The sequence below is a fragment of the Schistocerca serialis genome, chromosome 4 (assembly GCF_023864345.2).
Source record: "Schistocerca serialis cubense isolate TAMUIC-IGC-003099 chromosome 4, iqSchSeri2.2, whole genome shotgun sequence".
In the NCBI taxonomy this organism is placed as follows: Eukaryota; Metazoa; Arthropoda; class Insecta; order Orthoptera; family Acrididae; genus Schistocerca; species Schistocerca serialis.
Window position 1 is genome coordinate 183,820,894 of NC_064641.1, and position 27,441 is coordinate 183,848,334.

Below are 27,441 nucleotides of genomic sequence, written 5' to 3' on the forward strand. Positions count from 1 at the left end.
TCTACGCTTGCTTGTGATATTGTGGGGTAGCCTTTGATAGTTTTTCAACTCTAATGGGAATGCGTTGTGCTCTCTTTTTACGAAGCGAGTCAAATGATTGGAGAGACTATTTTTCTCGGGAAAAAAATGGAGAATTTAGCTTTCAGTCCTTTTATTTGAAGAATGACGATTGACTGAAAGTATCTATTTGTTCACTTTTATTTGTAATATATTTACACCCCAAATATTTCTTTGGAAAGTAACACGTCTAACTTTTTATCGAGGTAAGTCAATAAAAATGTGGTATCATTAGGGCGCTCTGAGCTAGTTCAAAGGGCAGCACTAGCTACACATGTGCGATGTTCATGAATGTATAAGGGACTAAGAGAGCACTTCACACAGGAGGATAGAAGGTGAAGAAGGCAGTCTACTAAAATTATTTAACTATATCAGTGCATTTTACTGCGAATTGTGTTAATAAATTTTACTACTGGCGGTAGTTTCAGTGGCGCTGAATTATTTTAACTTTATTTTATCGAAGCCATAGTAATAACGATGTCACACATGCCGATGTAAGTAATTTCATGCTATCGGATGATAGTCGATTGCCCAAATTTCGTAGTAAGCGAAGGTTTATTTCATTATTTGCTCTTGATGGTACATAAATATTATTTGTTTCAAATTTTTACGACGTGTAGGGTATCAATTGCACAAATTGTGAAAGGTCAATAAAACCTTAAGCACACATGAGGCACTAGTTTAAATGGAAGGGAAAATTGTAAAAGTTTCTGGACTTCAACACAATGAGCAGAAGAAGATCCTGCACGGGTCCACTCTACACCTGAGATACACTGTCGCGTATGTGATGCCCGTCTACGGGTGTCGCCATGTGCAGCCCCTGCAACCAGGCAACACGCGACACTGTGGCGCATGGCTGGCAGCACAGTGGAGATACGGGGGCAGTTGACACGCAAGCTCTTACCGCGCGCGGCCGGCAGTGGGCGGTTTCAGGTGGTGCGCACGTCCATTTAAGGACATGACGAGTCACATTTTTTGTCGCCAAGAGAAGGAGATCCTTTTTCCCTGTCCTGACATTCATACACAGCCTTCCTGACTAAACACTCCGTTGCTCCAACATTAATGACATTAAAGTTTATTTAGATATACTCATCAAATCGGTAACTATGGATGATTTTTCCTTCATGTGGAGCCACAGACGTATAAAACTTACCGAAGTATATAACCTTCATTTGACTGTACGATTTTACAGTAGGCCATTTTCAAGCGTCACAGATGTCAAAAATCATCTGATTTGTCTGGTACACAAGTCACTGCTAAAATATTTCTCTTTAGTTATGTAAACCTGATGTTTCGTAAGCAAAAGCGAAAACTGGATGGCGACTTGCTTGACTTAAAACGTGTGATTTGGTCATCCGTTTCATTTCACAGCCTGATCCTGTCAATAAGCCATGCAAGTCGTCAGGCACTTACCATATCAGAAAAATGTTCTCACTTTTACATACGAAACATCTAATTTATCTAACCGAAGATATATATTATAACAAATCGGGTGATTTTTTGTTCTTTTTAACACGTGGAAATGCCCTGAGGCTGAAATCTAGTTCGTGTAATAATATCATACAGTCAAATGGCGGTCTTTCCGTAGGTAAATATCATCTGTGGAACCTCCAACGTGCAAACCAGCTTGTCATTATTCTTTGAGTTCTCACTCTTCCTTCGCAAAGGAAAATTTCTTCGAAGTACCCAGCCACCACAGTTGTGCAAGCTATACAGATATTTTTCCCAATGAATTCTATAGATTGTATACAAATTCTCGTACAACTTCCTCACTAATTCACCAGTTCTCAGATTCAAGAAGAGTTAGAGGCTAAAAAATGTAGATTACATAATGGGGAGTCTGGGTATCGACAAGTATTCTATACCAAAAACAGATTTAAAGTAAAGCGCCGAGTTGTATTAGCTACCGTGAATGTTCTTAACTCTTGTGGACTTCAGAAAGCTCTGTGACGTATCCTCTTGTATATGGCCGATAGAGCTACTTTCCAACAACTCCGTTCAGAAAGCTTGAAGGACCAGATGAATGGGGTCCCATATTACGTCTCTACGTCGTGCATAGTTCTTACTAAACAATTTTGCAACATGTCTTCGAGAAAGAGGGCATTATTTTCACGAAGACTATTCTCTGGGAGAAACTCTGATTTTGTAGACACAACATTAATTCTAGGACATTCCATTCTGTTACTGTTCCATCACACATGGGGAATATTTATTACGATGCACTAGTGTCTGAGAATCTCACACAACTAGCGTTCTTTAACATTGGCGTGAATAGAAAATGTTAAACTTCTTCGTAATATTTAAAGAAATTCAATGCAGAATTAGAGTCAAGACCTTTAGTGGAAAGATCTTCCCTATAAATACAACAATTCTGTTCTTTTCAGAGAAATGCAAATAATAGTTTCGCTCTAAACCATGACGTTCAGATACTGTAGTATAATTGGAATGACATCACTACGCAACAAACACTGCAAGAGCTTCATTTTCCACCATTATGAAAGTTCATTGTTGCACTGTTGTGGACTTTCTTTCATTTATAAAGTGTGGTACACTGTGTTGTATGGAACTCAATAACAAGACTTTGAGCACTTCTGCATAAGAGCAGATTTGCAACAAGCGCAATCATTTTCTCTTCTCGTTCAGCGAATCAACGCACATTCGTGACTGTCACCCAGTGTAGCTGCCAATAGTGAAGACGTTAAGTGTTGACTGAAGATCGATCTTGAATGCATGGTCACTTTGCGAATGACCGATCCTGGAAGTTTTAACTGCGGCCCATCGAGTAGCTGTTGCACCGGACGAAGGAGACGATAATGAAGATCGTAGTACTCACCGATGGTGGTGTAGATGGTGCCGCAGTAGAAGACAGCGTTCCAGAAGGTCCAGACTTTCTGGTCGGTGTCGGTGAGTCCTCCAACGCCGTGGACCTCGAGGACGTGCAGTTCGAAGTCGCGCATTATCCGCGACGCTTGGCCCTCGTAGGCCTTCTCGTCGTCAGCCAGGATTGGGTCGTTCACGAGCTCCCGCAGCTCGCGAATCACCTGCGAACAGCCGTCCCACCTCGTTGTCTACAACTACAGCAATATCATCTTAAATCTGGTTCACAGCAGTGCTCGCGGACGCACACACCCGATGTTCGTACAGGGTGGACAAAATAAACGTGGTTCGGAAGGTATTTCATGCAACCTAATATACGCAACCCAACTTACGTCATCCAGTCCCCGGCGGATGATGTAAGTTGACTGCCCAGCGAAGAGGCGTGTTACTTGCTTGAAACGTACATACACTAAATTGCAAGCGGATCTAAATTCAGTGCAAAGTTTCTCTGAGAAACAGTTCTTCCGGCTATAAGTAAAGAAGCACTACCGAATCCAATGAATAACTTATTCAGAATAGAAATTAACAATAAGCAAACCGTGGACGAAAGTGATAGAGTGTGTATGAAAGTAGATGATATGACAAATAAAATGAGTAAGTGGCTAGATCAAAATGAATTCTGATATCCAAGGAAAAAGACAAGAAAGACAGCAGAATTTACTGAATGCAGAGACTGAGAAAGGTTACAACTCTATCAATGCGCTCTCCATTATCGTATGTTGGCATTCAGTTCATAACTACGCAACAGGAAACAAAAGGTTTCCAGTAGGGAAGAGTCTTGTATTATTATATTAGTCTTCATGGGTTTATGTGCTGTCCTACAAGATTACATCTTGGGGCCGTAATTTTTCGAATGTTTTAAACACCTTTCAAGAACAACATTATATCACGTTTCGTTTCTTTTGTTTTTAGCTATCGCAGGTGTTGTGGCAAGATGAAACCAATTACAGTTTTAAAAATAATTGTTAATGACATTTCAAACAACGTTAATAACTGGTTCCGAGTCAGTCCACTGTGGTTAAACATCGAAACAGCTCACCGTCTGTAACTCGGAATCTGCAGAAGGTTTTTTAACCAAACTACTTACAATACATGAAAACATGCGGATTTGAGATTACAGCTTGACAACAAATTCCGTTGGGTGGAGCAATATCGCACAACTACTGAATTGCCTAAATAAGTCTATTTTCCTCTACATGTTCGGAAACGACTGACAGTGGCGTCGAACAAATGGCTTTCCGCGTTGTTAGATGGCAGTCTCGATGAGATTTTATCCCTGAGAGTCAGAACAGGAGTTTAAGAGAGTGCCAGACAAAAAGAAACAAAAAGAACTGAAATTTGTGTCAAATCCATTATTTCCGTAGTAACCAGGCTGACCAGTGCTCGTTCGGATGGCATGTGACAGGGATTGGAAGGGTGTTATGCGGAAATATTGAAATTATCTGTCTGACGTCTCTCCAAAGTATCTGCATTAGCAACCTTCAAAGGAAATCAGTATTATAAACTAATTCTCAAATGGTTATGATTTATAATCTGTCCACCGTATTTCTACGTAAATAAATAAATTTTTTTGTTCCTCCAGATTGATTTCATTCCTTTTCGTACAGTAAGAAGTGGATAAATTATAGTTCAATTACGTGTAATCAGCTATATTTAAAAGACAAAACTGACTGTACTGCGACTTGTGAGAAGCTATCGTGGGCCGTAACACCCGTGTCGCGCTTACGTACAGAATGCTTTCGTTGCACTCCGTAAAAGTACGACTACACAACCGTAGCTAACACAATAACAATAGCTTGGCTTTGGCAGTTTGTAGCGCATTTTTCCTCCTTGCTTCTCAAGAGCAGTAGCAAACAGTAAGCTGAATGTCATATCTACGCTCACTTTGCCAGCACAGGTCTCTTTAATCGAACAGTCTCTCTGTCTCTCTCTCTCTCTCTACATCTAAAGAGACTAAAGGTATAGATAATACAGAGCATCGATTTGTCCGGCTGGTATACCGTTACGTGAGGCACGCGATGATACAACACGTGGCAGAAAGGAAATATAGCCAAACTGATTTTAAATGTCACCACTGCATACTAAGTCTTGATTCCTTCCTCAATCATTTATCATAAGCTACAGATGGCATTTAAATTTCTTGCTAACTGTATACATATGTAGTTTCCGATACATCGTACTTCTGTCTCTTTACCCAGGTCCTTTTTCGTACACTTTACAAAGGAAACCGAGACCTATCAGTAAAATGTTTCAGATATGGTTAAAGCATTGGAAATAAGCATTCTATCCCATTGAAAAACAAAATTTGTTCTATTATTTATCATATTCGCATGGTGGCTGATGCTGTAGCCGTGCGTGATTCGGGGTCGTAAAAATTTCTCCTTATAAAACCGTTGATACAAAGAAACCCTCTGCTCAAAGTTTGCCGGTTTTTGAAGTGCAAGGAGGGAGCAGAAGTGTTGAAAGTATCTTCACATAATATGTTGTTTACCAGAACTCCTTGCAATGTCTCATGGACTCAGAGTGTATAACACTGTTGATGGTGACCTGTCAATCTACTAAATTTACTGGGGGTTCAGCTCGCTTTTAATCTTATTTATTTTCTTTCTTTGCACGGTTACATATTCAGCCCTAAGCTTCGATGAAATTGCTCCACCCCTTCCCCTAAGGCTTATGTCAGCAGGACCGACACCAAACAGCTCGAGGACCTCAGTAACTATAGATTCGACACTGAAAAACTGTTCATCTTCGATCCCCAGCTGCCGCTCGGGATTAGCCGAGCGGTCTAGGGCGTTACAGTCATGGACTGTGCGGCTGGTCCCGGCGGAGGTTCGAGTCCACCCTTGGGCATGGGTGTGTGTGTTTGTCCTTAGGATAATTTAGGTTAACTAGTGTGTAAGCTTAGGGACTGATGACCTTAGCAGTTAAGACTCATAAGATTTCACACACATTTGAACATTTTGAACTGCATGTCTCGAAGTTAGTCAGAGCTGTGCACTAATAGAGAGGGCGACATGGGCACGAGTTCCTCAGCTAAAGAGGCGCTAGGAAGAGACTTGCTGAGTTCTACGGCAACGGACATTTACTTCCCTGAGAGAGAGCAGAGCGAGGAGGTGGCGGTTTACAATGCTGGACGGTAATGATCAAGGTAGTGAGACATAATGCTTTTTAAATGACTGCCTGAGCCACTCGTAGATGCCGCATGACCCTGTGGAAATCAACTGAGGTCACTTTGTAGGGAAGCAGCCTACTCACGCTGTAGTAAATTCACATCAGTTTCCATTGTGTGCCAGCCAGTCTGCTGTAACTAGCTCTGACGTCATAAATGTTGCGCAATACCTTAAAAATCAAGCAAATGACCTAAAACTTTTCTAGCATGTCAGGAATAATACTAAATTAATGTGTGTTAAATATCAGTTCGATAACTTCAGCCATTTTCGAACTTTGGACGTTTTTCTGAAAAAATCATTGGCGCAACAGAAAAGAGCTAGAGACTTCAAAATTTATATTTAGATTCATCCTTCATAATGATTTAATAAAAACAGTACTTTGGATTTCACAAATTAAGATTTTAGTGGAAATTCATGATTTTCTGGTTTTCATCTCAAAACTGAACGAAGCAAGATAGATTAAGTAGGTTAATAAATAAGGCTAGGATGTTTAGATTTAAATAGGTTGGAGGTCCGCTATGACTATGAAGATGTGTAAAGTTTCTTTTTAATACCTATAAAATTATAGCGATAGCGGATCTCAAAAGGGCCAGTTCAGAGCTCATCTACTGCGTGCAGTGTAATTTAATTAATTCTCTCGCCCAAAGTATTTAACTTAGCCACGTCAAAATTTTATTATCAATACTTACCTGCGTGCTGAATGCACGTTTAAATTAAGAGCTTCATCGGCCATCAGCCAAAGGAGCTATAAATTATTATGTAACTTGAAGTGGTGCGTTACTAGCCCAGCAGCTAGGCGAGAGAACCGATTTGATCAGGCGTTCCCTTAGCCGTCCGCACCGCGGGTTTATATATAAGAACGCTGCGCGAGGAAGCAAGGCCCCAGTTCTCTCCAGACGCTGAATGACACGCCATCTGTGTCGGGAGCCGCGTCGCATCAGTGTCACTGCTACAAACAGCCTCGGGTGCCGTATTAAGTTACTAGAGATACGTGGAACCATGAAAACGTTTTATGTGAAGTGTTAATTCTGGAATGATTTTCCTTATCTAGCTTCAGTTTGCGTATTGTCGTATTTTCACGTGCCGTCGCGGGACAGACATTCTACCAAATATTTAGCGTGGCGTTTGATGAAATATTTTCATCAAATTATGGCGAGCATTCTTTTTAACATTTAATTCGGACATTTATAGTTGCATCAGCGCATTAGACTCTGAACTGCTCTGTTAGTTAGGTTGTAGGGATACTTGTGTTTTTTATCAGTGAATTTCAGAATATACTGAACTATTTTGGAAAACTGTTTTTGATTAGAAATCCCGGACAATCTCCTAATTCCTCAGAGCTATAAGCTGCAGCTATAATAACATTCTCAGATAAAGTGGGCACTAGGATCTCTAATTACTGGTTCCATGTTTTATTAAATCACTTTCTGGGTGCCAAAAAGTAAATAGAGAGCCAGTGTTGAGAACGGCGAAAGACAGCATTAACAACATTCTAAAAGCCAGAAACTGATTCAACTTGCAAGTGTCAATATGCAGCAATCAGATTTAATTGTTGTTCCAAATTAACCGCCGCCCCACATATGGTGCATCGGCCGGGAAATGTTACAACATTCAAACAAGGATACAACAGTAGATTTATTACAAACTTATCCGCCGCCCCAGATATGGTGCATCGACCGGGAAATCAACTAAGTGAAAGTGATTTTTTTAACTATTCGGATTCGCGAGTGAAATGCGACACGCAACTGAGTATAGAACAGTGAATGTGTTACGTGTGCATGTGGACGACGCAATTGGATTAACAACGCATCTGGATTGACGGAGCTGGCACTGAGTCTAGCGGTGCTGCCGGCATCGCGAGAAACCAGTCTCGCCGCACCGCAGTCGTCCGCTGGAGCAGCCGGCGCAGCGCCTGAAATTGCGGGCCACGCAAACACACAACAGCCGTCGGAGAGCCGTCTGCAGTTCAACGTGCCACGTCGCATCAGGAATCCTGGTACGCCGAGCCGGCAACGCCATACGTCGTGCAGAAGGAACTAAGTTAAGTGAAAAGCTGTTAAAAATTTTACTAACCTGCACTAAAAGACTGTCGGCGATGGAACCGCCAAAAGAAACTGAGGTTAAACTTAAATCAGAACCTATGTCTGTTGAAGGAACTGTAAATCCAGACAACGGTTCAAGTGTAAATATGCATGAAAGTAGTAATGTTAAAGTGAAATATGAAGTATTGTCTCCTGACAGTAGTGTGCGAAGGGGCAATGATTCAATAATAGAGACCCCTGTAGTAAAGCAGAAAGTAGAAATTGTAAATTTATTGGATGATAGTTTCTCTGATGAATTAAAAATGAAACAGTCATCAGAGATGGTAGAGTTTAAGAAGGAGAAGTTGGATATGGGTAATCAATCAGAAGTTTCATTTAATTTTGATGATTCTGGTATTGGAGCTAGTTTTTTGTCACCTGAGTGTGATAAAAAGCCAGCCAGTGAGCAACCCAAAGATGCTGGGGCTGTTGATCTAAATGTTATATTACAAGCAATAGCTGCCAGTAATGCACAAATGACAGCTGAATTAAAGTCTGAAATGGTGGCCAGTCAAACAAATTTTAATAAATGGTTTGAGGCAATGGACAATAAATTAGAATCCAATAATGCTGAAATGTCAGCCAGTAATGCTGAATTAAAGTATGAGATTATGGCCAGCCAAACTAATTTTAATAAACGATTGGAGGTAATGGACGATACCTTCAAGGCTGGTTGTAATAAGTTGAAAGAGGATCTGAACAGTTTGAATTATAAAATTGATTACAATCGTGAGGATATTAAGAAAAAGGTTGCTCAACAGTTTTCTGAAATGTATAAAACAGTTAAATCCGAAGTCGCTGAGGTTCGCAAAGACTTCCAAATGGAAGATGCGAAGCTGGAGCACAAGTTAACAGAAAAGATCGAGGCGGAATCTGAACTGTGCTCAGATAGATTTAAAGATGTTAATATAAAAGTAAACATATGTCAAGCAGATGTAGATGCAATCAAAATTGATACCAATCATATTGTACAAAGAGTAGATAATGTTGAATCGAGAGTAGAAAATATCAGTACTAACATTGCTAACATTGAAAGTAAAGTAGCTTCAGTAACTTCTGGTAATGGTAATATACAAGAAGTTGTAGCTGCAAACGCCGCTTTTATCGGGTGTCGGCAGTTCTTGCGGTTCGATCCAGATAAAAATATCCATCCGCTAGATTTCTGGAACGATTTTGAAGATGTGATTCCACCAACTTGGTCTGAAGAGAGAAAATCTCATTTATTAGAAGCCATTTAGCAGGTGACGCCATGCGTTGGTCAGCTGATGTTATGTTAAAGTGTAAAACATTAGCGGAGTTTAAAACAGCTTTCATTATTGAGTATTGGTCTAGCAATAAGCAAAATGAAGTGTTGAGAGAATTTTGGAGTGGGAAACGCTTCAATGCAGGCAAGGAATCAATTAAAGAATTTGCTAGGTCATGGATCTCACGGTTGTCACATTTGGCGGAAAAGCTAAAACCAGAAATGATTATACTAGGTCTTGAAGCCAAACTGCCATGGTATTGGCAAACTAGAATTATATCAGCCCCTAGAGACAATCTGGATCGTTTCATTGAGTATTTGGAACGTGTAGAACGTGTTGCTGCCAATGAGGAGCAAGCACGTAATAACAGAAATGCTAATAACAACAGTAGTAATTTTAGGAACGAGCAACATGGCAATGTAAACATCAGAACAGTAAGTGTTCGTAATGCCAAGAGAGGTAGGAATTGGGGAAATAATTATCAGAACCAACAATGGCGTCCAAGGGATAATAATGGTGTTCCAAACAGAAATATGCATGTAAACAACAGTAAGGAAAGTAATGCTGTGCCAGTCAACTATAATGAAACTAAAGGAAACAGTAGTAGGCCGAGGCAGGAAGACTAGTTCCCGTCTATGAGGACACTGGCGCTCACCAGGCGGTTACTTTTCCTAAGCCAGTAGTTAAGGGAATTGGTAAGACAGATCAGAATACTCAAACTGAACAGGTAGATGAAGAGTCGGTAGCACCTAAGAATACAACAGAAATATTAGATCACTCACAGTATTTGATAGATACCGTGTTAGAGACGCTTTCTAAGTGGGAAGAGAAAGAGAAGGCTCAGCAGTGTAACGATAGGAAGGAGCAACAAAATATTGAATTGTCAGGTGAAGAAGCAGAAGAAATTCATGCTTACATTTACGATGAGGATGATGTGCTCTTATCTAAAGTGCCTGTGCAGGATGTTGATAATATACTAATAGATTTAGGACAGGACATAAGTGGGAATGTAGAGGGTAGGCTGTTTGGGGTCGATGAACCCAGTAGCTGTGACCAGTTGTCACTTGAGAAGGAAACCGACGATAATGGTGAAAGTGGTTTAGCTGTAACTAATGTTATGCCCGGTCTGGAGGCGCAGAATCGCTCAGACTACAGTAATTTGGGTCATGTTCAGCAAACTCAATGTAATGAAGTCGTGCGGTGTTTCGATTTAAAATTAATAGACCGACTGGAAAAGGCAGCTGAAAATGTAATTCAGGAAACCCCTACACACTGTGACCTAAATGTAATGAAGACAGATGTCGATCACTTTAGTTGGAGACAAATCCAAAAGGAACTACTAGATGAATTTGAGGAACCACCTGTACAACCTAGAATAAGCCACCCTATAATAATAGTGAATATGTTGGGTATCAGTGTACGTTGTCTCTTAGACAGTGGAAGTGAGGTGAGTGCGATATCTCAGTCCTTCTTTGATGCATTACCTGGTAAAGACAAGCTTACTGTAATGAGGGTATCAGGACTAAGAATAATTGGTGCTACTGGTAAGGTGTCAAAAACAGTAAAGCAAGAAGCTTTGCTGCCCTTTAACATAAGTGGTAATTTAATTGATCATCCATGTTTAATTGTAAATAATCTCAGTATTGAGGTTTTAATTGGCATAGATTTCTTGTCAAAATATCAGAGTGTTGTTGACTTTGAAAGAAGCCAGTTAAAAATGGTCTTGCCAATAACCGGAGTAATTACAGTCCCTTTTAGTGATAAACATGTAGTAACTGATGATGGAACTTGGGAACTGCCTATACGAGTTCTGAAAAATAGGAGGTATTGGGACGAAGGTGTTAATCTTAGTAACAATAAGCTGAACACAGAAGAAGAAGAAGAAGAAGCAATTATTGTGGACAAAATAAAAGCTAAATTGCAGGAAATAGATAAAATTTCAGCTAATCAAAAGGAAGAACTGAGACAGGTTCTAAAAAGGCATCATAAAGTATTTTCAGATCGACGTGGCGTGGTCAAAGGTTATGAATGAATGCTGTAGGGAGGAGGTTGTTCTGTAACCTCTACACAGTGTGGCAGCTGTGCAGTCCCAGCTGTGTGAGATCTTCTTTCCCTTTCAGGTCTCACTCACTCTTCATCTTTCCTATCTACAAAAATTTCGACATCTTCTTCCAACACATAAAATTTTCCGTTATGGTTACCAAGCCAGCATTAAGCTAATGAATGCTGTAGGGAGGAGGTTGTTCTGTAACCTCTACACAGTGTGGCAGCTGTGCAGTCCCAGCTGTGTGAGATCTTCTTTCCCTTTCAGGTCTCACTCATTCTTCCTCTTTCCTGTCCTCAAAAATTTCGACCTTTTCTTTCCAAATACTAAAATTTTCCGTTATGACTATCAATACAGCATTAAGCTAATGAATGCTGTAGGGAGGAGGCTGTTCTGTAACCTCTACACAGTGTGGCAGCTGTGCAGTCCCAGCTGTGTGAGATCTTCTTTCCCTTTCAGGTCTCACTCATTCTTCCTCCTTTCTGTCCTCAAAAATTTCGACCTTTTCTTTCCAAATACTAAAATTTTCCGTTATGACTATCAAGCCAGCATTAAACCAATGAATGCTGTAGGGAGGAGGTTGTTTTGTAACCTCTACACAGTGTGGCAGCTGTGCAGTCCCAGCTGTGTGAGATCTTCTTTCCCTTTCAGGTCTCACTCATTCTTCCTCCTTTCTGTCCTCAAAAATTTCGACCTTTTCTTTCCAAATACTAAAATTTTCCGTTATGACTATCAAGCCAGCATTAAACCAATGAATGCTGTAGGGAGGAGGTTGTTTTGTAACCTCTACACAGTGTGGCAGCTGTGCAGTCCCAGCTGTGTGAGATCTTCTTTCCCTTTCAGGTCTCACTCATTCTTCCTCTTTCCTGTCCTCAAAAATTTCGACCTCTTCTTTCATACATTAAATTTTTCTGTCATGGCTATCAAGCCATGAGTTATGTAACCATTCTATCTACCGATCAGTGAAGAAAAATACCTAATGTGACAAACCTAATAGTGACAAACAATAGAGAAGTATGACGTAATTAAGATACAAATGTATTTGAGTAACAATTATGTATAGTACCTGGGTAATATAGTAAGTACAAAGTGTTGTTTTATTGGAAATGGTCCACCAACAGTAATTTAAAGAGATATATTAATTCATGTACAAGTAGTATCTGAAGTGGTAGTGAAACCTAGTGTATGCATTAGAGCTAACTAAGAAAGAGTAAAAGAGATTGCTTAGTGTTAGGAAAAATATGCAGATAAGTTGTAAGATTAAACTCACCTGGTGTAGCAAGGAAAGGCAATGTAATAGAATTGAGCAGTGTTTGTGGTTGAGACATGAAGGACACGTCCCTGAAGTATTTATAAGGTTGGAGCTGGCCATTATTTTAGTGTAGTGTGTGACAGGATACACCTACACGTATTGAGGTTATGAGTTGGAGGCGTGAATGCGACCATAGGTACCCTTATGTTAGATGAGACAGAGCAGCTCATGGTGTCCTATAGGTTTAAGGATTTTAGCATTACGCTCGTCCATAATTACTTGATGCACTTTAGTGGTTGGTCTGAGAGAGACTACCTGAGGTTTCAGCGTCCGATCGAGTGGAAATGGATTGCCACGTGAGCAAACTAATCAGCTGCAATACACTATGAATATGAAATAAATGTGCTATCCTATGCTTTAAATATTAATAGAGTGAGTGTTAAATAAGTACATACATTAGCAAAATAAATAAATAACATACTGACAGACGTGAAACATTATTTTAGCTCAGCATAAATACACTTCAAAGTAAGTAAGTACCTAATTGCAGATGTGGAACTGACAACAGCAGAGGACCAATAAGTGGATTTTGTAGTCAACTAAACGTAGTATGTTTTGAACACTCAGAACTGTACTATTACCAAAAGTTACTCACATGTACATGGAAGCTGAGAAAACAACCACTAATCATACTCATACTATCTCTAAGAATAGAGTAATCAAAGATGAGTCAGTTAAGTAAATAAAATGCAGATTTGTCAGGAATGTACCGAGCATTGGTTCAGTGTTCCGGCCCAGAAATAATAAATTCAGATTAAATATGATTTATGATTGTATGCCTTGAGCATAAATTTTCTCAAGTACGTCATTGACGGCGTTTTAAGCCATTTGTTTAACGATTTTATGACAGTTAAGTAACCGTAAGAGTAGAATTGAAAAAATTCTGTTAACTTTGTTCCAGTAACATACTGAAGGATAAAATGTATATATCCCCATTTCGTTGTGACCCACCCTTAGCTATTAAGTGAACAGAGTCTGAGGCACTCTTTTTGTTTGTTCTACAGGACAAACCAGATAATGGCAGCATGGTAGCTGCGTGAAAGAGTGGAGTGACTTGGACACAACTCACAGTGACCCCTCCCCTTTCCCCCATGTAATTTAGAGAGAACGTGAAGGACGCACACCATAGCAACTTCCCCTCCTCTACCCTTGTGAATGGACGTGTAGGACGCCCGCCAAAGCGGCTACAACCACGTGTGTAAAAATTATTTGTGAACTTTTCTTTCAGGTTTAGAAAAGACTGCTAAGAGATAATCATCTGTTTATGTATCATGTTATTTTCTTTGAATTTGTGTATGTAAAAATGTATTTAATGTATTTAATGGATCTAAGATTTTCATAATTTTTCAATTTGTATGTGTTTGTTTGTCTAAGGCAATATATATGCCAAAATATTTCATTGACTTTGCTTAAAATTTTGAGTAATGACATTGTTTAAAAGGCAGTGAACATGCCCACAATTTAAATAATTAATGTAGGTAATCAGTTTTCTTTAATGTTTCTACATGTTTATATTTCAATTTTGATTTTCATAGGGAGTTAAACTGTACTCTTGCTTCCCTTTTTGTAATTAAATTTTTTTTTCATTCATTAACATTCATAAACAAAAAAAATTAAGTAGAGGGTGATGTAGGGAAGCAGCCTACTCACACTGTAGTAAATTCACATCAGTTTCCATTGTGTGCCAGCCAGTCTGCTGTAACTAGCTCTGACGTCATAAATGTTGCGCAATACCTTAAAAATCAAGCAAATGACCTAAAACTTTTCTAGCATGTCAGGAATAATACTAAATTAATGTGTGTTAAATATCAGTTCGATAACTTCAGCCATTTTCGAAATTTGGACGTTTTTCTGAAAAAATCATTGGCGCAACAGAAAAGAGCTAGAGACTTCAAAATTTATATTTAGATTCATCCTTCATAATGATTTAATAAAAACAGTACTTTGGATTTCACAAATTAAGATTTTAGTGGAAATTCATGATTTTCTGGTTTTCATCTCAAAACTGAACGAAGCAAGATAGATTAAGTAGGTTAATAAGTAAGGCTAGGATGTTTAGATTTAAATAGGTTGGAGGTCCGCTATGACTATGAAGATGTGTAAAGTTTCTTTTTAATACCTATAAAATTATAGCGATAGCGGATCTCAAAAGGGCCAGTTCAGAGCTCATCTACTGCGTGCAGTGTAATTTAATTAATTCTCTCGCCCAAAGTATTTAACTTAGCCACGTCAAAATTTTATTATCAATACTTACCTGCGTGCTGAATGCACGTTTAAATTAAGAGCTTCATCGGCCATCAGCCAAAGAAGCTATAAATTATTATGTAACTTGAAGTGGTGCGTTACTAGCCCAGCGGCTAGGCGAGAGAACCGATTTGATCAGGCGTTCCCTTAGCCGTCCGCACCGCGGGTTTATATATAAGAACGCTGCGCGAGGAAGCAAGGCCCCAGTTCTCTCCAGACGCTGAATGACACGCCATCTGTGTCGGGAGCCGCGTCGCATCAGTGTCACTGCTACAAACAGCCTCGGGTGCCGTATTAAGTTACTAGAGATACGCGGAACCATGAAAACGTTTTATGTGAAGTGTTAATTCTGGAATGATTTTCCTTATCTAGCTTCAGTTTGCGTATTGTCGTATTTTCACGTGCCGTCGCGGGACGGACATTCTACCAAATATTTAGCGTGGCGTTTGATGAAATATTTTCATCAAATTATGGCGAGCATTCTTTTTAACATTTAATTCGGACATTTATAGTTGCATCAGCGCATTAGACTCTGAACTGCTCTGTTAGTTAGGTTGTAGGGATACTTGTGTTTTTTATCAGTGAATTTCAGAATATACTCAACTATTTTGGAAAACTGTTTTTGATTAGAAATCCCGGACAATCTCCTAATTCCTCAGAGCTATAAGTTGCAGCTATAATAACATTCTCAGATAAAGTGGGCACTAGGATCTCTAATTACTGGTTCCATGTTTTATTAAATCACTTTCTGGGTGCCAAAAAGTAAATAGAGAGCCAGTGTTGAGAACGGCGAAAGACAGCATTAACAACATTCTAAAAGCCAGAAACTGATTCAACTTGCAAGTGTCAATATGCAGCAATCAGATTTAATTGTTGTTCCAAATTAACCGCCGCCCCACATATGGTGCATCGGCCGGGAAATGTTACAACATTCAAACAAGGATACAACAGTAGATTTATTACAAACTTATCCGCCGCCCCACAACTTCCATACGGGGATCGATCCAAGACAGTTCCCTCCAAGGATCGACCTAGAGACTTCACCAGTGAGAGCCACAGTGAAGAATCTGGCAGTTAGATTTTGAGAAGTGTTGCTTGTGACACAAGGAGCATGTGAAGTTGTTTCTTTGTGAACAGAGTTGTTATTCTCTTTACTTGAATGACGACTGCTTAGCTCTCTGTGGGTTGTGACACACATTGAAGGGCTTCCTTATGGGAGAATGCTTTAGCTGAATTTCTATTCCTCCCTAGTGAGCAAACAGAAATCTTGACTCGTATTCTGTCTTGATGTAATTTCAACCCTAGCAGTTTTCGCATGGCATAATGCGTCCACTGTGTAGGCAGAGAATTGCAGGAATCGCATGTGCATCATCTGCACAGCGGCCAATGCCCCAACAAATTGAGCATCGTTGCAATACAGCTGCAGTCCGTATTTCAACAGTTGACATGTGCACTCTGATTCGCCGGATAGCGAAACACTCACAGTTAATGTGTTGAATTCCATTTGTTTGTCCACAGTTTTTTTCTGAAAGTGCCAGTCAGGATGTTTGTATTATATTCCTCACCACTAATCGGTATCATCCAAATTTGAGTCCGTGTAGTAAGGTGCGCACTCTAAAGAAAGTTACATATATGTTCTGCCAACCCCCAAATTATATGTAGGGTGGAATCCGACATTGTGTAGTACACAATTAAACAATTTTTACATGTTTTTTTTTTTGAAAATTAATAACTTATTGTATCAACTTTTGATTAATCTGGTAACATCTCAATAGGAATGATTGGTTTGATGTGCTAAACTGAAGTGAAGTAAAACCACAACACGGTACTTCGTTTTAGGGAGATACCTAGGTATAGCTTTTCAATGTCAAAGTCATTTTAATCATTCGTAGGCGTAAAATTCCATTCCGACGACAAAATTAGACCACTTCACTTACACACGCTATACATTACATACACCACAGGGGTTTACTATCTTGCGTTTTTCCAAGGCTTAAAACTGCAATTTCATTAATATTGCTGGGCGTTTCCCTTGGGTTAGCAGCCCTACTGATTGTAATAGTAAGATTAAAAAGTTTTATTTATGTTTATTGATGTTTTCGTAACTTTTAAGTACTTCTGAAGCTTAAAAGATAATGAGGGTTTTAGCCCTGTTTCATTTTTTGTGCACTTTGACTAGTTACTGGGACCTGCTCCTGCTTGTAAGGATTATCAATTCTGTAGTAAACGTATTTTGGTCTCTTTGGAGCAATGTGGTTTATTTTGTAAGCCTTCGGACAACTTTAGCACTTCTTATTTGACTAACGCAGTTCTGGCCTCAGTAAATAAAACTTTGGTTTCTTTTAGGGATTTCTTTCCGCTTCCAGCTCCTCAGTCTCTATCAATCACAGACTATTTACGAACTAGGTTCCTTGCATATTATGCTGATGAGATACCCCCATACTTATAAAACATACACAGCCGCATGTCGACGAAAGGTCTGTAGCTGCAGAGTGGACAATGGTACAGGTCACACCAAGAAAGAAAACATAACTAATCTAATGAACTATAGATCCATACGTTTTACATCAGTTTGCAATAAGATTTTGGAACTTTTAATGTCTTCTCGAAATACCTTGAGGAGAAAGATCTATTGACACGTAGTCAGCATGGACATAAAAAATATCGTTGTTGTGAAACCCAACTGGCCGTTTATTTACACAAAGTAATGAGTGCTATCGACGGGGGATCTCAAGTTGTTTGTATATTTTCTGATTTGCAGAAGGGTTTTACACCATTCATGACAAGTGGTTTCCAATCAAATTGGTTGCCCATGGAGTCAGTCTCCGTTGTCCAACTAGATGATTTCTTGTCAGAAAGGACACTGTTCGTAGTAACTCGTGGAAAGTTATCGAGTGAAACCGAAGTGATTTCTATGGTTCCCCCAGCAAATCATACAGGACCAGTGCTATTTCTAATTTACATAAACGATATGGGAGACAATGTGAAGAGCCCACTCAAGTTGTTTGCATGGTACTGTCGTTTACCGTTTAGTCATCATAAGATCAATAAAAAGTACAAAATGATATAGACAAGATAGCTGTATGGTGTGAACCTTGAACAATAAAAAGTCTGAGGTCCCCCACATGACTCCCAAGCAGAATCATTTAAATTCAGATTACACGATAAATAATACAAATTCCTAGATTGTCGATTCAACTCAATACCTAGGGATTGCTATTATGAACATCTTAAATGGGAAACATCAAATAGAAAAAGTTATGGAAAGGATGAAATAAAGATTGTGTTTTATTGCCAGAACAGTTAGGTGCAACAAATATACTAAAAGTTTGCGATTTCACCTAGAAAAAGCGTTTGGAGATGTAAAATTGTGCAAGGTGTTCGGAATTCTTAGGTAAGATGTAAAGTACAGAGGTAGGTAGGTAATGTACAATACGTATAAGAACGAAGAAGAAACTATAGGAATGAAAGGCCGAGAAGGAAATTCTAGGTTTATAAAGTGATGCAGTCTCACACCGCTTCATCCCTCCCCCTACTCTGTTGGATTAAAATACAGGGTGAAGGAATATCAGTGTTAAGATTCACTGAGAGTGTGAAAGAGTTACATGCCATACAAATGGAATATGCAATCTGCTGAGAACAGACGATGAACTGAGATTTAACCGAGGAAAGGCGAAATTAATGAGGAGGAGAAGAAATGAGATTAACCATGCACGTAACATCACAAATGGGGACTAATGATGAAAAGTTGAAAATAAATAGTCCTGTAATTAATGTACTGCGTCTTCGCATACAAAAGCGCAGCAGCTGCAGTGGGGGCTCACCTTGTAGCGCTCCTGGCGGATGTCGTTGAGCGCCCTCTCCTCGCTGGTGCCCTCCACGGCGACGAACAGCATCGCACCCAGCAGGCTGTACGCCAGCACCACGGCGAACAGGAACATGTGCGTGAACCAGCGCTTCGACCATGACCGCACCTGCAACGCGCGGCACCAACATTCGTAAAGTCAGAACCACAGCGCGCTCGAGACTTTTCATACCGTTCAAGGAGTGAGGAGGTGGGGTGCGGAGTCCAGAATGTGCTGTCAGCATTTATACGATGGTCACTCCCAATGAAATGCACACTATTTTTGTAAAAATACAGTTTTCATTTTGCATGTGTGAAAATTTTACAGTATGTAGATACATCCTTCCCGCTAGTTTTCAAACTTAGTTCAACCTGTTCCCGTGAGCGGCGCCGTCAAAGCATGTCTTTTAGATGACTGCTACATTTGACGTTCGTCAGAAGCAGCGACCTGTCATAGAATTCCTGTGCTGTGAAAACGAAACAGTGGGAAACATCCACAAGAGGTTGAAAAAGGTGTATGGAGATGCTGCTGTCGATCGCAGTACAGTTAGTCGCTGGGCAAGCATGTTACGTGATGAAAGCGATCACGGCAATATTCAGGATTGTCCTCGCAGCGGCAGGCCTCGTACTGCACACACTCCAGACAACGTGCAGAGAGTTAACGAATTAGTGACTGCTGACAGACGCATCATGGTGGAGATGAATTTTTTGGAAGAATTGTTACGGGTGATGAAACATGGCTCCATCATTTTTCACCAGAGACGAAGGGGAAATCAATGGAGTGGCATCATGCAAAATCACCCAGGGAAAAAAAAAATGAAAACCACACCTTCTGCTGGAAACGTTATGGCTACGGTGTTTTTCGATTCCGAAGGACTCTTGCTTGTGGACGTCATGCCAAGAGGAACCACCATAAATTCTTATGCATATGTGACGACACAGAAGAAACTTCAAGCTCGACTGAGTCGTGTTGGATCACATCGGTAAAAGCAGGAGGTTTTGTTGTTGCACGACAATGCACGGCCACATGTCAGTCAAAAAAACCATGCACGCGATCACAAAACTCGGATGGACAACACTGAAAAACCCGCCTTATATACAGTCTTGACCTGGCTCCATGTGACTATCATCTCTTTGGGAAACTGAAAGACTCTCTTCGTGGAACAAGGTTTGAAGATGATGACTCCCTTGTGCAAGCTCCAAACAGCGGCTCCAACAGGTTGGTCCAGAATTTTACCGTGAGGGTATACAGGCGCTGGTTCCAAGATGGCGTAAGGCAGTTGAGAGGGATGGAAATTATGTGGAGAAACGAAAATATTGTTCCTAAACGATGTATCTACACAGTGTAAAACTTTCAAACATGTAAAATAAAAGACGGATTAAATAAAAAATGAAAATCTTGCAGTTATTTATGACGCGCATAACTGTAGTGAAGCTTTTAAATTTGTCGCGGGTAGGTGGCGCTAGCAATCTGCATCACGCATGCGCGAATGGTGCGGCGACTTTATAGTGGAAGACGGTCGGGTTACAAACTGTCGCTAAAGTGAGGTTACCATTTCTGGAAAGAAAAGCTAAAACCGATGCACGAGAATATTTACGAGTTACAACGGTACTAGCAGAAAGAGTCTGCACCTCGGACACATAAACGTCGAATAACTGCCCAGACACGTGATAAGTTCGAAGCTAACGGAACTGTTAACGATGTGCAGAAGACAAGATACTGCCTACCACGAACAGCTGTAAGTCAGAATTCAGTGCTGCGGTATTGCAACATTTCTTCTGGTCACTGCGGAAATCAGAGACAGAGAGCGCGAATGGGAGAAGAGTGGGTCGAATGCAGTGAGCATTTTTAGCGATGCATAGTGGAAAATGTGCATTCGAATAACCCTACACGCGGAAAAGGACGACGTGGACTGAAGAATTGAGTGCTGCGAAAAACTTTAATACATGGTTCGTGGGACGCAATTCACACTTACAGAGTGACAGTCATTAAACTATATGAGAAAAAGAAAACGATTTTTCAAGCTATTTAATGAGGCATCAACAACAGCCCTTATAACCTCTACAGCAATGGTTACACCTACAGAAAACAGGTTTAATGTCGACATAAGCAATGGTTAAGTTGAAAACAAAAGGAGTGCATATGAGCTCCGATAAGAAACATGTCTACTATTATGTACAGTATTTTACAATCATGCTCATAAATTAAGGATAACTGCAGAATGCCGCGCGGGATTAGCCGAGCGGTCTAAGGCGCTGCAGTCATGGACTGTGCGGCTGGTCCCGGCGGAGGTTCGAGTCCTCCCTCGGGCATGGGTGTGTGTGTTTGTCCTTAGGATAATTTAGGTTAAGTAGTGTGTAAGCTTAGGGACTGATGACCTTACCAGTTAAGTCCCATAAGATTTCACACATATTTGAGCACGTTTGAACGTAATTGCAGAATGGTGTGTCACACAAGGTGCTACTACACAAAACTGGAGCTAATAGCATAGGCACATAGGGAACACACACGCCACAGATGTGTAAGTCCACGGTATTGGTGATACGTTGAGAAAACCGTCCCGAAACACATGTGCTACAAAACGCCACTGTTTCTTGCGCATGTACCCCGACATCAATATAAGATATGATCACCATGCACACGTACACAGGCCGCACAATGAGTTGGCATACTCTGAATCAGGTGGTCGGCCAACTGCTGGGGTATAGCCTCCCATTCTTGCACCAGTGCCTGTCGGAGCTCCTGAAGTGTCGTAGGTGTTTGAAGACATGCAGCGATACGTCGACCTAGAGCATACCAGACGAGCTCGATGGGGTTTAGGTCTGAAGAACAGGCAGGCCACTCCATTCGCCTGATATCTTCTGTTTCAAGGTATTCCTCCACGATGGCAGCTCGGTGGAGCAGTGCGTTATCATCCATCAGGAGGAAGGTGGGACGTACTGCATCCCTAAAAAGGCGGACATAGTGGTGCAGAATGACATCTCGATACATATGACCTGTTACAGTTCCTCTGTCAAACGTATGCAGGGGTGTACATGCATCAATCATAATCCCACACAATACCATCAAACCACAACCTCAAATACAGGCTACAGGGTTTGGTATCTGGTTCCTGGTTCACGCCAGATGAAAACCCGGCGAGAATCACTGTTCAGACTATACCTGAACCCGTCCGTGAACATAACCTGGGACCATTGTTTCAATGACCAGGTACTGTGTTCTTGACACCAGACTTTACGTGCTCTCATGTGACCAGCGGTCAGTGTAATTCACCTTGCAGTTCTCCAGACAAATGAACCCTGTCTGTTCAGTCGTCTGTAAACTGTGTGTCTGGAGATAACTGTTCCAGTGGCTAAGGTAAGATCCCGAGCAAGGCTACCTGCAGTACTCCGTGGCCGTCTGCGGGTACTAATGGTGAGATATCGGTCTTCTGCTGGTGTTGTACACTGTGGATGTCCATACTGTAGCGCCTGGACACTTTCCTGTCTGGTGGAATCCTTGCCATAATTTTGAGATCACACTTTGTGGCACACGGAGGGCCCGTGCTACAAACTGCTGTGTTTGACCAGCCTCCAGTCGCCCTAGTATTCTTCCCCTCATAACGTCATCAATACGTGTTCTTTGAGCCATTTTCAACACACAGTCACCATTAGCATGTCTGAAAACGTCTGCATACTTACTCGTTGCACCGTACTCTGACATGCACCAACACACCTCTGCGTATGTGGACTGCTGCCACCACCGTGCGACGACCGCAGGTCAAATGCACCACATGATTACACCCCGAGGTGATGGAAACCCGCACACTGCCCACCAGAACATTGTTTCACCATGTATCATCATTATCCTTAATTTATGAGCATGAGTGTATATGAAAAAAAAAGAAACGTAAATTAGTTACAAACCACGGCGTGTAAACACTTTAGTCGTCATTTAAACGTCCCTACAGATATTCAGATTAAAGTAATGTTCGATATGCCTGCCATCATTGGCCATGACGTGGCGCAGACGAACTGAGAAATTCTGCATGATACGTTGAAGTGTCGGAACATCGATGCTGTCGATGACCTGCTAAATGGCTGTTTTTAGCTCAGCAGTGGTCTTGGGGTTATTTCTGTGCACCTTGTCTTTAATGTATCCCCACGAAAAGGAGTCTCATGCGTTTAGCTCCGGAGAATATGGCGGTCAATCAAGGCCCATTCCAGTAGCCCGGATACCTCAGAGTCAGAATGCGGTCCCCATTGTGCTCCTCCAGGACATCAAACACGCTCCTGCTTCGATGGGGTCGAGCTCCGTCTTCCATGAAACACATCTTGTCGAAATCAGGGTTGTCACCGTGTCATCAAGGAAGATCTCACCGATTTTTCCGTGACTGGACATTGCACACCACACAGTCACCCGTTTAGGGTGAAGAGACTTCTCGATCCCCGAAATGCGTTTTCTCAGTGCCCCAAATGCGCCAATTTTGCTTATAGACGAACCCATCCAAATGTGCAAATGGCCGACAACGAGAAGGCGCGTGCGCATGCACGTACTAACTCCCATATTGCACCGCGGCCAACCGTGCAGTTTCAACGTCCTGACGCAAACCGTTCAGAAGCTATTATTATTTTATTTCATATAGTTCAATAAATGTCACCCTGTAACTTTAGTGTGAACCGTCAGAACTGTATCTACTACAGTCTTGAAAATCCTCATGATTACGTGGACGGACGGTAAATCTACCAAGCTTAATGTATGATGTTGTCTATCATAGCGTGATTTAATTCGTTTTTTCTTCTTCGCGGGTACTATAATTTGCCCCATATACCCTGATATTAAACAAATATTTTTCCTGCGCTACAAACCTTATAAACAGACGAAACGTTTTACACTCATAAGGTGGACGCCCGCCTCAGAACAATCGAGTTGTCAGGTTGTATCTGGGTGACAATGTACCCGGAAGTTAGGTAGGTGGAGGGGACCCTGTTAGATACCCACCTCACTGTCCTAATTTTACATCAGTGGACTTCTGGTCTGGCTAGGATGACAGTCGTGCCATGGGAATTAATAGTACTGTCATGTCCCGGCAGCTCGACGCCATCTGTGTTGTTTAAAAGTTGCTCTCTGTCATTCCTAATATATAGCCATCTCTTGCTGTCAAAAATTGTAGTTGCAAGTCTAATTTTAAAAAAGTGTATGGGTTATCGATCAGTGAGGATTTTTTCGATGCCGTTGTATATGACTTTTATTTCTTTATTAACGGTGTCACCACCAGTTTCGATAACTAATATCATCAACGCGGCCTTATCTCTACCATAGCAATCCCATGATCCGCCCAAAAACTATCAGTTAATGGACGCACATAGTAAAAATCTAGTAGTTAACGGCCTACTAGTGATTTAGTGCGAGGCGACATGTTTGGACTGATCGTGAAACAACGGTAGTCTAAATGTGAGTGTATGCTTTCCCGGCGTATACAGCTGGCGAAGAGTTCTCGGGCTTCCAGCCGGGTGGCGGTGTCTTCAAACAGCGACGTTTCGACGAGTGACATACTCATCATCTTCGCCAGAAGATGATGAGTATGTCACTCGTCGAAACGTCGCTGTTTGAAGACACCGCCACCCGGCTGGAAGCCCGAGAACTCTTCGCCAACGGTAGTCTAGGTAAAAAGTGAAACGTTGTGTGTCTCCCACGCCTAGCTTCTTACATTCCAGGTACGTTGCTTATTTATCCGCAAGTAAACTTGCGGTATAGAATGGAACTCGCTTAAGAAATTTCACCGGGAATTTAACTTTCAGTCGAGTGGAGGTTAACACAGAATCTCCGCTTTAGTACTCACTTATCCACGAAGGCCCTGGAGGTAAGGCCATTTGATGACAGCGTTATTGAACCCAATAGTGACAGTTGTAACACAAAATGAGGGTTTTACTAATAAGTAAAAGTGAATTTATTTAGCAAATGAAAATTACTGAAGCTCTCACTCTACTGTGTCGTGGCATAATTCCGTTCCTAACATGAATATTATGCAGCTCTACGGATTACTGGCGTGATTGTGGAATTAGACAAAGAAACAAGGGTGACACCAAATCACAGTTCGATAGTAGTCCTTCGCACTGCTCTTTATTGAGTAGCTAATCAGTGGTATGTTAATGTAAGCAAACCAAGAATGGATAATAATAAAATCTAAAACAGATTGTGGTGTTCATTTCTGTCATCAAACCTCCCTCACAGGGCTACCAACATTTTTATCACTATACTTCGTTTCAGAGACTCAAATCATTCACAATGGACAATTTTCAAGCGACCTCTCTTATTCGCCAGGAGAAGCAGAAATTGTCAGAAGATGCTTCCAACAGTGCAAAAGTCAATCCTTCATGGAACACTAGATAAGATTTTGAACTAAACATATAATTCAATAATAGTTAGGAAAGGGGAAAAATCGAAGCGTAACAGATAAAGGGACAACTAGGAATGTCTGACTATAACCAGAGTACTTCTGCACTTCGACGCAGAGAATGAAACATAAAGTCAATGGCAGGTACGGCGCTGAATAAATATGTACAGTAGGAACACAATCAAAATAATAACGTTTGTCTTTTGTCTCAGTCAAAGAACTAAATTGCTGTAAGTGTTTATATTTACAGTAACTATAGAAACAAATCTGGCATCGTTACTTTGCAAGAACTCTAAGAAAATGCCGTAAAAGTATTTAAATCATACTCTGGCCAACGGGGACTACACCTCTTCATTTTCCCCCCACTTTGACTGGCGTTACTGCACATTCTTAGTTTCAGTAAAACCAAGTATATGGCACTGCAAAGATACTTAGAAAAACATAAAAAAAGGAAACGGCTGAACAAAAGTATTTCGGTGTTGAATAAAATAGCTGGCAACCCAGCCGGAAAATGGACCACCTGTTTACTATAAGTCCTCGTAAAACATAGACTGAAATGTAAACCAAAATTTAAATCTACCCTCGACTTGCACATACATACATAGAATACAAGAGAATTCTAGAAATGACCTGAGGGCAGCATTATTGCTTACAGATACGTTGCGCTTTCAGTGAAAGTACTGCACAATAGTACACGCACAGGAGGAGTACGTGTGACTGTCAAATTGTATGCTGATTCCTCAGATTTTGGTAGTAGGGTTGTCTGAAAGCTTATCCGTGGTACAGCCTGTATACAAAGTTACGTAGAAGGCATTCGAATCAACAGGTAGGTGGTGGCAACTACGTAAACAACAGATTGGAAACAAAGTAAGAAATACGTTACTGATCAGCATCAGTCCGTACTGCAAATAGGAAAGTAGGTACTATTACGCCAATAATATTTAAGTAAAGAAGAAGGAAACTGTCTGAACTTCTGCAGATTTCCAGCAGGAGAGGGCAATAGAGAAAAAATGTTACCCTCCTGGTGAAATGTTATCCAATTATATACGTACATATCGAATGGGAAGGAGAATAATAATGTTAAGAGTAGTTATAAACACGGGAAATAGAAAAAATTTAAACGGAAACCGTAATGGTGTAGGCGTTTCTCTTGTGTGTGACAAACGTGTATTTGTTGAAACCAGCGCTGTTTCGGGTAATGTGGGAGTGACAGTGAACTGAGGCTAATTTAAAACGAATCGTTTTCAGATAAAGTAAAATAAATGCCACGCTCTTGTGAAAATACGTCTGGCTGACTAGTTACGCTATATGTCCAGCAATGAAATTGTTTGAGAATTAATAAAAGAGAGACGAGTGGCGGAGGCGGGAGAGAGTGGTGCCCACCTTGTTGTAGAGCCAGAAGGCGACCTTCTCGCCGACGCTGAGCCCTGACTTGGCGGTGTTCATGGTGAAGTCCTTGAAGCCGGCGAACTGTTTGAACATGAACTCTGAGGCCTTTGTGGGGTAGAGCTGCATGATGCCGAAGGGGCCCATGGGGTTGGCGATGGGCAGCGCGCCAGCCGTGCCGGGGGTGAGGGGCGTCTGCTGGCCGGCGGCGGCGCCTGCGCCCATGCTGCGGGGGCGGCCCGCCCCCGCCCCCAGCCCCACGCCCGGCGTCTGCGGCGGCAGCTGCAGCGACAGCGGCGGCTGGCCCTGCGGCGCCGTGAACTGCTGCTGCTGCTGGTGCTGCACGTAGGCGTACTGGTGCGGCGGCACGCCTCCTGTCAGCACACAGTCGGCAGTCAGCAACACTTCACAAAGTAGACTGAAACGTGAGTACAGTAGAACCTTGCTCATCCGACCTCGGATTGTCCGACTCCCATCTTAAGTCGACCGCCCCATTTTCGGTGTTTGTTTACCTACACGGGTCACTGCTAAAGTCAGGACTGGCCTTGTCGGTGCCTCATTGTCTGCTACATGGGTAAGCACACAGTTCATCGTTGCTAGATGCGATAATTTGATCACTTTTAGTATGAAACAACTTGTTCGTAGCTCGATCAATAAGTGATATTGTGCACGAATTTCTTTATAAATTAGTGACAATGTTGAAATTTCCTGGCAGATTTAAACTGTGTGCCGGACCGAGACTCGAACTCGGGACCTTTGCCTTTCGCGGGCAAGTGCTCTACCAACTGAGCTACCCAAGCACGAC

At 41.3% G+C, this 27,441-nt stretch overlaps 1 protein-coding gene across 1 annotated transcript in view; it reads right to left on the reverse strand.

Annotated features, from left to right (window-relative positions):
• The window catches only part of LOC126473595 (potassium channel subfamily K member 18), a 522,245-nt gene that overhangs the window by 406,863 nt on the left and 87,941 nt on the right, over positions 1–27,441 (reverse strand). Inside the window, exons 2-4 of the mRNA XM_050100742.1 lie at positions 26,634–27,010; positions 18,854–19,003; positions 2,891–3,098 (exon numbers count right to left, since the gene is read on the reverse strand). Coding sequence (XP_049956699.1) covers positions 2,891–3,098; positions 18,854–19,003; positions 26,634–27,010 — 735 coding nt within the window. The remainder of the gene's footprint in view (positions 1–2,890; positions 3,099–18,853; positions 19,004–26,633; positions 27,011–27,441) is intronic.